Source organism: Scyliorhinus torazame, chromosome 3 (genome assembly GCF_047496885.1).
Source record: "Scyliorhinus torazame isolate Kashiwa2021f chromosome 3, sScyTor2.1, whole genome shotgun sequence".
NCBI lineage: Eukaryota > Metazoa > Chordata > Chondrichthyes > Carcharhiniformes > Scyliorhinidae > Scyliorhinus > Scyliorhinus torazame.
In genome coordinates, this window is record NC_092709.1 from 287,079,884 (window position 1) to 287,097,037 (window position 17,154).

The 17,154-nt window shown below is 42.3% G+C and overlaps 1 protein-coding gene across 3 annotated transcripts in view; it reads right to left on the reverse strand.

The window, feature by feature from the left end:
• wdr7 (WD repeat domain 7) overlaps positions 1-17,154 on the reverse strand; it is a 1,110,115-nt gene that overhangs the window by 336,798 nt on the left and 756,163 nt on the right. For all 3 annotated transcript variants that reach the window (XM_072497366.1, XM_072497365.1, XM_072497364.1), the window contains one exon: positions 9,114-9,300. In XM_072497366.1, coding sequence (XP_072353467.1) covers positions 9,114-9,300 — 187 coding nt within the window. The remainder of the gene's footprint in view (positions 1-9,113; positions 9,301-17,154) is intronic.

Sequence of the window (17,154 nt, forward strand, 5' to 3'; positions counted from 1 at the left end):
GGCAGTGGAGGCAGCAGCTGGAGCTGGAGGGTGCCTTGATGTGGGCACCAATCTGCGATAACCATAGGTTTGCGCCGGTGAGGCTGGATACAAGGTTTTGGGGTGACAGCAGGTAGGGTTTGAGCAATTTGCGATCTGTTTATAGGGGCAAATCTGCGGACGTGATGTCCGAGTTGCTGGGTGTGGAGGTGGTCCCGAGTCCAGAGATGAAAACTGTATGCAACAAATTCAGGCACAAATAAATGCATTTTCTGTTTTCATGCTACAGATAGTCAAAGCATCAGAGAATGCCACGCATTTTACTCTACATAATGCACACATCAAATATACATTGGAGGTCAGAAAATGGGAAATTTAACAAAAATAATTAAGGTGAGCTTTGTTGAATGGCAACACTACTGTAATCTGCTTTTTTGTGGAACATTTGGAAACTATATGTTGAGTAAAATGGAAAAAAATAAATTGATGATGCAGAAGAATGGTCTATATTTTTTTTAAAGGGACACCATATTTCGCACAAAATCTGAATTAATTGCAGAGCATTTTCATTTGAATGACATTTTCAACCCGTGAGTTCCATCATCATTTCAAGCGTTTGTCAAACAAAACGTTTTGCAGCTCTCTGTAAATAACTGCGGCCTTTTGAAGAATCTTACTGATAGTATCAGGAAAAAATACACGTCAAACAGGAGACCATGGTCCACTAAAAGCTACAAATTGGGAGGTTGCTACTAGGACAGAAGTTCTATGTGCTGGCAAGAATTGGCCATGTCCAACATTTGTGTGGGTGGGTTTGGAGGGCTTTCTTGGAGTGGGAGTAAAGGGGGGAGACTGCTGAATATGATGAACTACTACTGGGTGGCAAATATTTCTATGGTTAGGAAATAGACCTTCGGGGAGTGGTCGACGTGGGGTCGGATGGAGGCCGACTTAAGATTTCTAAACTCGGCTTCACACTATACTTTGCTAACACTCATTCCAAATCTGTACAGGTGAACATCGAATTCAAAACATGCATCCCGCCAGACAAATTTCTGTACTAGTCTATCCTTACAAGTCATATGTATCAGGAGTCAATCTTTTTGCAGCTGTCCTGCCTATTTCTTGAAACCAAAATAATGTCAGTTAAAGTGAGTCAAGGTGGGCAATTTAGCGCTAAGAAATGCCATGTAGTTTTAACTCAAATTAGCTCAGCCTTTGGATAAATAACACCAATTCTTTGAATCGTACTTAGGCTTGTTTAACTTGCATTCATATCAGATGTCTACCCATCTTAAATTGGGTTTCCCCCAGTTCTCAGCATGGACTTCAGTGGTTTAAGGAGACAGCTTTCTCATGGTCCAATTAAGGTGGACAGTAAATATTGGCCTAGCCAGCAAAGCCCACATCCCTTGAATGAATAAAGAAAAAAAACGTCAATTCCTTAAACCACAAGTTATATTCTAAAACATTTAGATGATGAACTAAGTCTTCCTGATATGATATATCTTTCAAAACATTACTCAATTGACAGCTCTTTCTATATAAACTATTCTGTCAAATGCATGTTTACTTACACAAGATAACAAAGTATCAATGGCTTGGAATTTTTTCTATTGAGACTTTAAAGGTCTAGATAACTGTCACTTCTATAGGGTTGTAGGAAAACCTTTTTTTTTTTGAATAAAAAGCTGTGAATGAATAACTTTAACGAAAAAATTCTGCACATGCTACTGTTACTACAGGATTCATGGTTCTGTATATTGGGTGAATGGGCATGGAAGTGCCATATTTTGCTTGGATAGTATGCGGGGCATAGGTTGGCATGGAGTGTATGAGCAGCAATAGAGGATGAGTAAAGGTGCATACCTTGACATGTTGGGCATGATGCGCCATGGTGAGTGAGTAGAGGGACATAGCTTGGCATGGGTAAGTCCTTTAGAACTTACCTTTCAAAATGTTCCCTCAGACTATGGTTCACAAACTCTGAGCACCCGAGAACGTTTGAAAAGCTGGCATGACTCCATGAAAATTGCGGAGGGTTAGAAGTCTATCCTCACAATCAAGCCAGTCAGGGAGGGAATGCAGGGCTCACAACCTGTACCAGCCTGCACCCTTATCCTGCCTAGATGATAATCGAAGACCATGGGAATCGGGCCAGGATTCCCCAAATCCTGGCCACTGTTACTAAATGTCTGTGAAGTTCCTCTGATTTCACAAAAATCCAGTTCAATACTCGATTTTTGTCCACTCACTTAATCTGCCTATATCCCTATCCTGACTCTCTGCAAACACTCCACTACTTGCTTTCCTACCTTTAGTCATTTCAAAGTTTAGCTGCCATACACTCAGTTCCTTCAATGTGGTTTTACAGCTAGATTTTTAGCAGCTAATTTTGCAATTATAAATATAATTTGATCTGTTTTGTAAAAAAAAAAATCAGGCTGAATTCAAGTTGCTTTCCTTAATGTATTATCAAGAAAAGCTATATTTTCCCACTTTTCGGTTTGATAAAGACAGTGGAAAAAGATTATTTTTCTGCTGTAATATGCCCTTTTTAAGCACAGAATTTGGCTGTACTTATGGTATAAATTGAACATTGGTCTTCATTTTAAACCAGTATGGAGTTGGAGTGCAATCTGATCCAAAATGAAGTAAGGGGCGCGATTTAACTAAATGGAACCAAGTCCCATATCGAGCTTGTTTAGCCGTGTATATCCCGGCGCTCGCAGCGACGAGAAATACGCTATCAAACGGCACTTGGGTTAGATAGGGGCCACAGATAGCCCTGCCTTCTGCACTGAGGAGCTCTGCTCGCCGGAACTCCTCAGTGCACTGAGAGATCAAAATGGTGTCCCGGTTTCTGGAGCCCCCAATGCAACCCCTTCCCCCAAGCCCTAACTCCCCTACTAACTACGAGGGAGTCCCCCCCCCCCCCCCCCCCCCCGCAACCCCCAACACCGCGTAGGCAGTCCCCTGACCGATTTCTACTGCAAAAAAAAAAGTCAGCTTGGAACCTTGGCAATACCAACCTCGTACCCTGGCAGTATGCCTGCCAGCTGGTAGTGCCACCTGGGCACCTTGGCAGTGCCAGGCTGGCATCCAGGTGGCACTGCAGGGTGCCCAGTTGGCACCAGCAGTGGCAGGGTTCCACCCTGCAAAAAGGGCATGCACCTGGGGGGCCTCTTATCCCCTGGGGGATCCCACAAGTGCCGTTCCCTCTCATCCTTGTTTGTGGAGAACAGTACTGAATGGCGTTCACCCGAGGTCTCCGAGGTGAAAGGGACAGATCCCAATGCCTCGGATGTCTCACGTAAGTACATATTACAGTGAGACGAGATGTCTCGCTCTATTATACAGATTTGCCAAAATGTGAACCCACCCACAACGGGCAGAATTTACATTGCAACGCCTCACGAGATCTAATGCAGGTAGATCACGGGAGCGGGGACTCCCGGCTTCTATCGGCAACGTTGCGCTGCTATTCAGGTACAACATGGCCATTCGATCATGCTCAAGACCTCACTACATATCATTTTGATCTCCTGGGCCCTACCTGACACAGTTTCACACCACCATTATACTTATAATTAAAATTCCCGCAAATTCTAGAGAGAAATAATCACATGAATGGGTATCAGCTGGATCTCAACCCATAAAATTCAGAATTCTGACATAAAACACTCTAATGATCATGATTTCAGTAAATTCAGCATTGAGATAGCAGAACTCAGCTGGATGATAAATAAAATACAAGTTCAAATTAATAATCGCATTTTTAACTTCTGAGATTTAGTGTAAATATCAAACTGACACTCCAATGCAATGAGGGAGCGCTGCACTGGATTTTGAAGGAGTGCTGCACTTTCGGCCCTCTCTGTTGGGTGCAAAAGATTCCATGACAATAGGCTGGCAGAGGTGTGAGCCCTGTTTTCCTGGTCAATGCTTATTCCTCAATCAACAAAGACAGGTTACCTGATCACTAAAGCATTGTTCTTTGTCGGAGGGGGGTTTAAGGGAGGGAGCAGGTAGGAAGAAAGGGGGACCATCCCATGATCGGCAAAAGGCAACCCCTAAAGAATGGTCCCCTTCCTTCCTACCCTTTAAACATGAAGTGGATTTCCGCTCTCGCCCTGTTGCCAAGGCCAAAACTATTATGGCATGGGCAGCATATTATGAGGATCAACAGGCTTGGTAAAAAGCCTAATTAACCCTTAGTTGTTCATTTAAATATGGTGCCTCCCTCCCCATGCCATATTATGCGGGTGAGTTCGAGGGTGATTTGATTTGATTTATTATCACGTGTACCAAGGTACAGTGAAAATAATGTTCTGCATGCAGTCCATATAGTTCCTTACATGGAAAAAACATAGGACATACATAAATACACAATGTAAATACATAGACACAGGCATCGGGTGAAGCATACGGAGTGTAGCACTACTCAGTAGAGAAGATGTGAGAAGAGACCAGTTCAATCCATAAAAGTATCATTCAGGAGTCTGGAGATGTGAGAAGAGACCAGTTCAGTCCATAAAAGTATCATTCAGGAGTCTGGAGATGTGAGAAGAGATCAGATCAGTCCATAAAAGTATCATTCAGGAGTCTGGTAACAGCGGGGTAGAAGCGGTTTTTGAATCTATTGGTGCGTGTTCTCAGATTTTTGTATCTCCTGCCCAATGGAAGAAGTTGGAAGAGAGAATTACCCGGGTGGGAGCGGTCTTTGATTATGCAGCCCGTTTTCCCAAGGCAGCGGGACGTGCTGACAGAGTCAATGGATTGGAGGTGGTTTCACGTGATGGATTGGACTGTGTATACAACTCTCTGTAGTTTCTTACGGTCTTGGACCAAGCAGTTTCTATACCAGGCTGTGATGCAGCCAGATAGGATGCTTTCTATGGTGCATCTGTAGGGGTGCATCTGTAAAAATTGCCAAGAGTCAATGTGGACATGCCGAATCTCCTTAGTTTCCTGAGAAAGTATAGGCGCTGTTGTGCTTTCTCAGTCGTAGCATCGATGTGAATGGACCAGTACAGATTGTTCGTGATAAACACACCTAGGAATTTGAAGCCATCAACCATCTCCATCTCGGCACCATTGATGTAGACATGATACTTCCCTTCCTGAAGTCATAGACCAGCTCCTTAGCTTTGCTGACATTGAGGGAGAAGTTGTTGTCATTACACCATGCCACTATGTTCCCCATCTCCCTCCTGTACTCTGACTCATTATTTTTCACGATCTGACCCACTGGGTGGACAGGAAGATGGTGGGATGGGCGGCTACCCCGTTCTACATGTGTCCCCCTCCCCCTCGTGGGAAGCGTGCCCCCCTGGGCATGTAAAATTCAACCCATCGCACAGATGCAAGTCTTCTGGTTTTTATTCCAGTAATTTTTATATTTTGGAGCATCTGTTGCTATCAACATTAATTTTGCATGCATACTGCGAACAAACATCTCAGCAACAGTTACAATCAGAGAAAAGATTGTACTGAAAACCAGGTGATTATCGCAGGGTGCTAAAACACATGTTTCACACTTTAAAAACATGCTGACTGATATAAACACACTTAAAATTCACCTCATACTTGAATCACTTGTTCAGCAAGATCATTACTATGCTTTGAGCAAAGGTAGAAATATTAATTTGTCATCAGCTTGCTGTTGGGCAGAGAGGAAAGAAATTTACTAACAAAATCTAATTTCCAACCAGCAACCACATCTCATCTCTAACCCGAGCTGTGCTCTGTGCTGCCTGCATCAGCCCCTTTCTAATAAACATTGAAAGATTACACTCTCAGAGTAACTATATTAGAAGGGGTCACAGCAAGTCAGAATCATTTATGTAGTATATCTACACTGAGTGATGTAATCACTCAGCAATTCGAAGCTCACATCCTTCCTCAGGTTGCTGACTAGATAATGATTACTAGTGGATAGTATTTGCACTTCAGTTTCTGCAATTCCAGAGTGATAATGTCATAATGGAATATTGCAAACTAACAATATTAATATCCTGACAAAAAGGGCAGTTTATGATAACACCCCTGGACTTATGCCAGTGCATGTGCTTTCCAAGTGATAAAAAAAACCATAAATCCCTGAACAAATGATGCCAATGGCAAAAGAATGGTTTCATTCATCACCAAATTTGTTTCTGTTTTCTAGTCCTGGAAATTCAAGATCTAAAAATAATTGCTGGGCAATTATATTGGGTCAAGAATTACAAAAATATCAGCTTAAAATTAGAGATGCTAAAAATATGAATACATTCGCGAAGATTACATTTTCCTCACAAATGATTTGGCTGGCGCAAATTGTTCATTATTCTTCATGGGATGTGGGCATCACTGGCTGTGCCAACATTTGCCTTTAAACTGAGTTGTTTGCTCGGCCATTTCAGAGAGCAATTGAGAGTCAACCGCATTGCTGTGGGTCTGGAGTCAGATGTATGCCTGGCCAAACAAGTATGGCAGATTTCCTTCATGAAAAGACATTAGTGAACCAGATTGGGTTTTACGACAATTGACAATGATTTCATGGTCATTATGAGACTTTAATTCCAGATTTTTATTAAATTTAAATGTCATCATCTGCCATGGTGGGATTTGAACCCGGTTCCCCAGGCTATTACTGTGGATGACTAGTCCAGTGACAATACCATTACGCCATTGTCTCCTTTGACCCTTTTATATCAACTTGCTATTTTGAAAAATAAATACAAATATCAGCTTTAAAGCAACTTCCTTATATAATTTTTAAGTTCAAAGATGCTAACAGCATTATGATTTTTTCATTAATTTCACCCACCCCCCCGCAAAGTTAAGCTTTTATTGAAAAATGCTGTGCTGTTGACAACAGGGGAGACTATATTTGAGGAATTGCTGAATTGGCATTGTGAATCTGGTAAATTAACATTACTGTAAGCTGCCATTAACCTGGCATGCTACAATTATCTTGTAATTACACTGGGGATGTTAAAGAAGTCCCTCACAGTGCATAGTAACAGAGCCACAGTCGCTTTCCCCAGTGACAATCTGGCCAATACTGGAAGACATTTTTTTCTCAAAAAAGGCGATGGAAGCTAAAGTTAAGAAATAAATTATTAGAAACATTAGATTAAAGAGTTACAAGATGTTAAAGAAATATCTTGAGAGGCTTGTAATAATAATAATAATAATAATTTTTATTAGTGTCACAGTAGGCTTACATTAACACTGCAATGAAATTACTGTGAAAATCCCCTCGTCGCCACACTACGGTGCCTGTTCGGGTACACTGAGGGAGAATTAAGAATGTCCAATTCACCTAACAAGCACGTCTTTCGGGACTTGTGGGAGGAAACTGGAGCACCCGGAGGAAACCCACGCAGACGCAGTGAGAACATGCAGACTCCGCACAGTGACCCAAGCCGGGAATCAAACCAAAACGAAGATGCATGGTGCAAGATTTTAACTAATTCAAAACCCATTTACTTGCACGGAGATAAAATCAGATCCATGGCACTGAATGAATGCAGCTGCTTAGATCTTTTGAAACTTTTTATGGATTGGTGGACCCATGACATTAGTACAAGAATTGCATTGAAACGTGATAATAACAAATTATGGGGTGCGGAAAAATGAAAAAAGATCATTGGAGGAAAAGATAAAAGAGAGGGTGATAAGCGGCAGTCACAATTCAATACAGAAGAACGTGAACTGTCAACCTTGGAAAAACACAAGAAGGAGCGACAGTAAGATCCTTAAAGTGAAGGCAAAGATCCAGAGTCACAGATACAAAGAACTTTACAATAACAATTTACTTTTATAAAGCACCTCACTGTAAATAAAAACTTAAAGATGCTTCACCTAAGCTTTTTGGTCTCTTCAAACATTTCTTTTTTAGCTTTGTGCTAGATTAGGTAATGCTTTGAGACGGTTCCCGATATTAAAGGCACTATATAAATGTACGTTTTGGTTGTTGTTATATGGGACATAGGAACACAGGAATTAGGAGAAGTAGGCAATTCAGCCCCTTCAGACTGCTCCCTCATTCAATCAGAATGGCTGATCTCTTCCTGGACTCAAATCTACCACCCTACCTGTTCTCCATATCCCTTTAAACCATTTAAAAAAAATCAGAAATATATCTATCTCCTTCTTGAAACCATTTAATGACTCAGACTCCACCGCACTATGGGGCAGCGAGTTCCACAAATTCACCACCTTCTGCGAGGAGTAGTTCCTCCTCATTTCAATTCTAAATCTACCGCCTCTCAACCTATATCTGTGACCTATTATCCTAGATTGCCCCACAAGGGGGAACATTTGCTTTATCAATCCCTTTTAGTATTTTACATACCTCAATCAGACCCCCACTCATCCTTATAAACACCAGCTCGTATAAGCTCGAACTGTTTAATCTCTCCTCATACATCAACACTTTCATCCTCGGAATCAATCTGGTGAACTTCCTCTGAACTGTCTCCAATGCCACCGCATCCTTCCTCAAATAAGGAGACCAAAATTGGACACAATACTCCAGATGTGGTCTCACCAACACCCTGTACAATTGCAACAATACTTCTCTACTTTTATACTCCAGTCCTTTTGCAATAAACACTAACGTTCCACTTGCCTTTTTAATTACAAGCTGTACCTGCACACTGACTTCCTGCGATTCATGAAAAAAGGCACCCAGATCCCTCTGCCCAGACGTATTTTGAATCTGCCTTCCATTTCGATAATGATTTGCCTTTCTATGTTTTCAGCCAAAATTGATAATCTATACTAAACTTCATCTGCCAAATTTTGGCTCAATCTCCTAGCCTATCTATAAATGTCTGTAAACTCGTTATCTCCTCTTCACTGCCTGGTTTCCCACCTATTTGAGTATGCTCCACAATTTTTGCTATGTTACACTCTTTCCCTGCTTACAGATCATTTATTACATTACATCCAATGGAAGGAAAAGGATCCAAATAGTTTTGTGTTCCTTTTGTATAGCTTTCAGTTAGAGTCCTCCGAGTGGTGTACAGCACCACAGATTTTGGAATGGAAATTATTTTTCACAAGTATGGAAGAAAATCATTGCAATCAAGCCACCCTTTTCAAACTGGTTCGGGTTCATGTTCTTTCAATTCTCTACTTACTTAGTGAGATGTTTTTCAGCATCAGCACAGAGCTCTAGAAGTCCCATCAGCACGGCCGACACATCCATATAGGGCTCCCACACAGTAAAGCCACGGCCAATCAAATCAATGGCAGTTCTGCGGATTGTGCTGTGTGCTGGAAGTTTAGGGGTAGAAGGCTGCAGCAGGAGGAATGTCAAAGCCTTGCCTGTAATAAAATAGGAGGAGTTAGAATAAAAAACAAGTTGAAAATTATTACATCTATTTTTTTATTTATTTTAATAAATAATTCCCATTTCAGATATATTGCAGAAATTGGCAGTTGGTGCACATGCAAACCAGTCATTGCAGAATTAGGTTCAAGTGGACCATAGTTGAGATTTGGCAAGCTGACATAACACTGTTGTGCCATTGTTGCCAAAAAATGTACATACATGTGACATATACATTATTTTCTTCTTTACCAGTGGCATGCCAGTCAACTATCTACTGCAAAATTCTAAATATCCATTAATGGAAGGTAGCTATGATATTCCCTTTCTCTCATTAGCACGTTCTCTACAGTAGTATTTTTTCCACCAGTATTCCATGGATTTGGAATAGAAAAAACAATAAAAGGACATGAACCAGAGAGCTGCGCGTCACCAACACTCAATAAAATTGAGAAACACCTGCAGTTTTTTTGTTGCCACTAGCAGTGTCAGCTTGGTTATCATATGAAGGCAATGCCTCTGATTCTCATTGACTCCAGTTTTACTAGGATGCTTTGGTGACCCACTTGGTTAAGTACTGCCTTGATGTCAAGGGCTGTCACTCTCATCTGTGGCAACCAGTCCTTTTGTCAATGAGGTCTGGAGCGGAATGATCCTGGTGGAAGCCAAACTCAGCATCATTTGAGTGGATTATTGGTAAGTAATTCAGACTTGATAAACTCTTAGCGATTGTTAATGATTTATATTAATGCTTTCATTATCTGTATTAATGCTCTGCATGAAGGTTGTAGTCAGTATGGTAGTTAGCAGATGGTACAAAGATTTGTTAGACCCAGTGTGAAAACAAAATTAACATCAGATCAAAAGGTATTGGGTGAAGTGGCTTGTGTCTGGCATATGACATTTAATGTAAATAGGTGTAATGTTCTGCAGATGGCAGGGCTAATATTAAGCATGCATATGGTATGCAGTGCACAGTACAAAGTGTGTTGAATTGGAAACCACCTGGGCATTACAACACGAGTCACTAAAAGCGCATAATTCATGTTGTGAGCCTAGTGTAGAGGCTAATAAAATACTGGGATGCACTGTGAACATGACCCAATATAAAACAGTGAGGTACTATATTGTCTTCATTCTAGATCTTTGTCAGGCCTTGTCCATTTTTAATCCCCTCAGACAGTGGATAATATAGTGGCCCTGAAAAAGATTCAAAAGAGAGCCATGCATATTTAATAGCCCCTAGTTCTCATTACAAGCTTAGAGAGCTGGATCTTTATAATTTAGCAAAGCGTAGTCTTTGGGGAAACTTGATTGTGGTATTTAAAATAAGGAAGGGACAGACTGCATCTCTGTTGATGGACCATTTGAACAGGACAGTTTTTTAAAAAAGAAACATAAATGCATAAAATGCTCAAAGAAAGTGAATGTTTTCCAGGGCTGATGTCATTGAATAAAAACATAATAATAATCTTTATTATTGTCACAAGAGGGCTTACATTAAAACTGCAATGAAGGTATTGCGAAAATCCCTTAGTTGCCACATGCCTGTTCGGGTACACCCAAGGGAGAATTCAGAATGCCCAATTCACCTAACAAGCACGTCTTTCAGGACTTGTGGGAGGAAACCGGAGTACCCGGAGGAAACACACGCAGACTCGGAGACGACCTGCATACATAGGTGGAATGTTGGCTCATATGCCTCTTGGAATTTGTTTTAAATTGCCTTTTCGATGGTCGAAGAAGGATTTCCCAGAATTAATTTTCCTGTGAACAGGACTTAGTTTTGACTTGTCTGTTGCTTTTGCCTTTCCCACATTTCGTGGATGCTGGACAATGGGATCATTGGGGGTCATGGCATTTATTTTGTAACTCGGTTATATCGCACAAGCTCAATGGAGCAGCTGGTCTTGTCTGCCTTTTTCTACGTTTGTAATTTAAAGAACTCTTTAATAACCATGATCTGTATTTGCACACAAAATGAGAACAGCTGAGGAACTATAATTTATTAGTCAATAACTTTGGAAACTATTTTTGATAACTGTTATTGGACTCTGTAAACCTGATAATGCCTTCAAGTTTAGCTGAAGTATTTAAGGAGCTGCGTTTGACAAAACAGGGAATTTGGGAAGCTGAAGTTTAGCCTCTTTTGCTAACATGCACATCTTGCAAGAGATGGAAGAAAACAAGAGTAATTTGTGTAACATTTGACATTGCTACTTGCATTTACGGCTTACATAAATTACTCAATAATTTATTCAAAGATAGAGCTTCTTGCTAGCAAATACTTCAAATGATTATTTTCAATTAATATGTTAAAAATAAAATCAAGGCAAAATGTTAATTCTCGCACAATATTAAGCCTGAGGAAGTTTATACCTCAAAATCACAGGTCTAAAAATATTTTTCTGTGTGATTTGAGAATAAGACTTTTTTGTCGTTAAAACCTTGGAAAGATTTCAAAGCACAGCTAAAAGGAACAGGCTGCATATTCTCTTTGCTGTCTGATATCATAGCATTATGACATGGTGTTATAGGGTATCACTGACTTAGTATCAGTCTTCCAAACAGAAAAGAAGAGTATCTTTGCGTTACAAGCTGCAGACCCTGTGAATGTAGCTCTGTTTCTGCAGTGGTCAGCAAAGTGCATGAAGGGGAAGGGTCTCAGGAGAGTGTCATGGCAGCTTATGCTGGCGTTTATCGGAAACCTTTTGGCTATTGCTTACAGATAAGGATAGGGTGAATTATAGCCTTAGCTCACAGCATCAATCTGTGCTGGATAATTATCTGGCCACATAATGATAAGTGTAGGGAGGGCCACGACTACAATTTTTACCAAATGAAGACAGGAAGAAGGTAATTGTTTAGTTTTTAAAATTGATTTTTCAATAATATTTTGCATCGCAGATTCATTTTTTTTTAAACAAGCTAACACCTTTCACATATCATTAGCATCTAAAGCTCAAACACAAATCCATGAATGTCAGTTTTGAAAGGAAGCACCCAGGCTAAGCAATTTTCCTTTCTTGCAGGGAAAGAACATTGGTGCAACACAGATATTCATCTTGAACTGGACAAGCAGCCTAATTAAATAATGATGAAAATAAAATAAGATGACGGTGATGCAGCAACAAAAATAGATTGACATCAGTAGCTTAGGTTTCAGTATTGGAACTAAACACAGATAAATGCAGGGCTGCCTAGGTTTATTTCACAAGGCAAATGCGTTTAAGAAATAACATTCCATAGGCATCATAAGCAAACACTCACCGTAATTTCAAACTTAATGCCGTCAAATTTGTTTGGTGAGATTTTATTTAATACTTTGAGAATTCACTTATGTAAGTCAATTGTGTGGCCAGAAACGTTTATAAAAATGTCTAGCATCTGTAGCACGTGCAGCAATATTGGGCCAAAATCAATCAATAGTCAAAATATTTCCTAGCTGGACTTCCGGCTGCGGCTATGCTCAGCTAAGTCGCATGTTCGGCAGCTCCCGCCAGAAACTGACTTTTGGGCTCTTTTGAGGGGCTCCAACAGCAATTGTTCGACGGTTCCCAGCGTGGGAAGGTGACAGTACGGTCCCCCCGGCACTGTATGGATTGGACCAGGAGTGGAGTGGTCAAGAAAGTAATTTTAGTGCAGCGAAAAGTGCGAGGGAGGAGAAGCACGATGGCGGCGGGTGGAGACCAAGCAGCGTGGGCGCTATGGTCGCAGGAACAGCAGGAGTTCCTCAAACGCTGCTTTGTGGAGCTGAAGGCAGAACTGTTAGAGCTGATGAAGGCGTCGATCGACAAGCTGGTGGAGACCCAGAAGGCCCAAGGGGCGGCGATCTGGGAGGTGCGACAAAAAGTATTGGAGAACGAGGATGAGACCATGGGCCTGGCGGTGAAGGTGGAGGCGCACGAGGCGCTGCACAAGAAGTGGCAAGAAAAATTTGAGTGACTGTTGGCGGATGAGGTGGTGTGCGGGACAGATTCGGGGGTGTATCGGAGGATACTTAGAGGCCAATGAAAATGGGGAGGTGCAGGTGGGGGTAGTCTGGGAGGCGTTTAAGGCGGTGGTCAGGGGAGAGCTAATCTCTATTAGGGCCCATAGGGAGAAGAGAGAGAGGAGAGAGAGGGAGAGACTGATGGGGGATATATTAAGGGTGGACAGGAGCTATGCAGAGGCCCCCGAGGAAGGACTACTTCGGGAGCGACGGAACCTCTAGACGGAATTCGACTTGCTGACTACTGGGAAAGCGGAGGCGCAGTGGAGGAAAGCGCAGGGGTCGGAGTATGAGTATGGGGAGAAGGCGAGTCGGATGATGGCACATGAGCTTTGGAAGAGGGAGGCAGCGAGGGAGATTGGTGGAGTTAGGGATAAAGAGGGGAACACGGTGCAGAGTGCGGTGGGAATAAACAAGGCATTCAGGGACTTCTATGAGGAGCTGTATAGGTCTGAGCCCCCGACGGGGGAGGGGGGGGGGATGCACCAATTTCTAGATCGGCTGAGGTTCCCGAGGGTGGAGGAGGAGCAGGTGGTTGGGCTGGGGGCACCGATTGGGCTGGAGGAACTGGTTAAGGGACTAGAGAGCATGCAGGCAGGGAAGGCCCCGGGGCCGGATGGGTTCCCAGTAGAATTTTATAGGAAGTACGTGGACCTGCTGTAAGGGGGGAATTTGTTGAAAATCTGTTGAAAATTTGAATAAAGTTTTTTTAAAATAAAAAATATTTCCTAGCTGCATAGATTATGCTATATAATTGGTTACTCAAGCATCCTGTTTTAACATTTGCCCTTCCCTCATAGCCCACCAATTATGTGTTAATTACGAACACGTCTATCCCCTCTCAGCCCCATCGTGGAAAAGCTTACATGGATAGTCTTAGAAATGCAATGCAATGTCATCTGAATATTACTTTTGAACAGCAACATATTTCTTGTAAATTATGTTAAAGATGACCAGAAGTTATCTGGAGGAAGGGAATGGTTATTCTCACTAAAATAAGAAAATTAACTGGGACCATTGAATGCTGTAAACTTCTGATTCACTGTGAATTCCCCGGCTCCTGTGCATTTTTGGAGCTACATTATTTTAAAATTAATAAAATGCACATTGCATGGACTAATCACCTAAACTGAGGAATGGACATCTCTACATATCAGCTTGCATATTTATGATTAAAATGGAAATTATACATGCCATTCAATAATAGATATTGAAATAAATTCAAGTGACATTTTGGGATGAGGAAAAAATATATCGTAAAACAAACTGCTAATTCCAATGTCTGCATTTGTTGAGAAATATAAAAAGTGAATAGATAGGGTGGGGGGGGAGGGGCGGGGGAGGTCCTGGGTGGAGTGCTCTTTCAGAGGGTTGGTGCATATTCAAAGGGCCAAATGGCCTCCTTCTGCACTGTAGGAATTCTATGATAGATTAGATTTCAAGTCAGGAAATTGACTCATAGAACATACAGTGCAGGAGGAGGCCATTTGGCCCATCGAGTCTGCACCAACCCACTTAAGCCTTCACTTCCATCCTATCCCTATAACCCAATAACCCCTCCTAACCTTTTTGGACACTCAGAGCAATTTATCATGGCCAATTCACCTAACCTGCACGTCTTTGGACTGTGGGAGGAAACCGGAGCACCCGGAGGAAAGCCACGCAGACACGGGGAGGACGTGCAGACACCGCACAGACAGTGACCCAGCGGGGAATCAAACCTGGGACCCTGGCGTTGTGAAGCCACAGTGCTATCCACTTGAATGCAGATAATACATGTTGAGAGGGAAACTGAGTTTGAAGCATGTTTTTAACCTGAAGATTCACGTGTGTAGTATTATACTTCTTTCCAACCTGCACTTGACATTGTGATGGACAGTGACTTCCAGATTCTCTGCAATTGTGTTCAAAGCAAAAGATCTTCATTGGAGGATTAATAATTAGGATGTCTGCTGAGAGGTAATCTAATTTACCAAGCCAATTAACATATATCTATTTACATAGGCCATTGTGATGAACATCAATGATCGAATTAAATGAAGAAGGATAGGAGTTGATTCATGTGGAGCTTAATCACCAGTATGGACTATTTGGGCTGAATGGCTTGATTCTGTGCTGTAGATTGTATGTATTTTTATGTCGCTCCTAACTGCAACTACCCATATACTGAACTGATCTAACAGGTATCAAAGACAGTTAAGGAAAAAAAACGTTTGTTTAATTTCTGGGCTCCTCAGTTACAATATCATTGAAGAAAGTCAAACAGGTAGCCTGTTGTTTTTTTATAGCCAGTTGATTAAATTTGAGGTGTTGCATGTGAGTGTCATACAATTAGAGCACAAAGTTAAAAGGTGCATGATCACATTTTTGAAAAATAATGCCAAAACCAGCAAACATAATTTTGACCTCGCTATTTCTTTGAGGACAGTAGGGTGGCTGTTATTTTAATGGAGTAAATAGAGACCTGGATGAGAAGTACAGAGAATTCCAATTAGTTCTAGAACATCCTTTAGCGTCGGAAACCTAATGTCCTTTCCTGGTCTAGTCCAAACACAATCCCTGTTGTAGTCCAACCTAGCTGACACAACTGTGAAGTGCCTTAGGATGTTTTATAATGTCAAATGTGTAATATAAATGCAAGTAATTGCTTTAAGAATATAACAAGCTGTTTCATAATTCTGTAAATGTAGTCTTCTTGTGCTGTACATGTTGTGATTCAATGTTACTGGGTGGCTTGAGTTTGCTAGCGAGTACACGGTGTCATGAGAATGTCACTTTAAGAAATGGTAGTCTGCTAAAGTTACTGCAGTGCTGTCAGAGTGTGGGTGGAGCTGAGCTCTGGCTCTGCTTTTTAGTTTCACTTTGAGAAAAGCTTGGGTGTGTCTGTGTTTTTTTGGTTTCGTTTTCAGTATTGGAGCTGCAGTTAGCCAGAGAAGGTGTAATGTTGTTCTCTCTGCCATGTAAAGATTGGGCGCAATTCTCCCATTGGGAGTCTAAGTGCCGACGCCGGAGTGAAAACCGGAGTGTTTCACTCCGGCGTCGGAGATCGCTCCCAGACCCCTATTCTCCTGCCCCCGGGGGGGGTTAGGAGCGGCGTCGCGTCATTTACGCGCGCTGCGCCGCGTAAATGACGTCACCCGCGCATACGCGGTTGCCGTCCTCCCCGAGGCCACCCCGCAATAAGATGTCGGATGGATGTTCCGGGGCGGCGGAGGAAAGAAGGTCCTTCTTCATAGAGGCTGGCCCGCTGATCGGTGGGCACCGATCACGAGCCAGACCCCATTTGAGGCCCCCCCGATGCACAAAGTCCCCCCCCCCCCACAGGCTGCCCCCCTAGCGTTCCCACGCTGTTCCTGCCGGCAGCGACCAGGTGTGGACGGCGCCAGCGTGAACCGTCGTATTGGGCAGGCCGCTCGGCCCATTCGGGCCGGAGAATCACCGCTCGCCCATTGCAAATGGCGAGCGGCAATTCTCCCAGCGGCCGGCCGTGATTCTCGCCGCACCGGTTTGGGAGGGGTGGGAGAATCGCGTGCAGGCGTTCAGGCGGCGTGGCGGAGCACGCGCGTCTCCCCGGCGATTCTGTCACCCGGCGTTGGGGGGAGAATTCCGCCCACTATCTCTTGATCATTTGGTGAATTCAGAGTGATAACTGTTCTCAGTAGTGAATTTAAATCTGATGTGCTTCTGTTAAAAGATTTTTTTTAAAGTCTTATGGATGTTAAAAGGAAAATAAGGATTACTTAGTGAGTGTTGTATTCTTTGGGGGTTGTATTTGAATTGATGGTTGCTAAGATGTTCACTGTATATTTTAAAAAGGTTAACTTGAGTTCATAGAATAAACATTGTTTTGCTTTAAAAA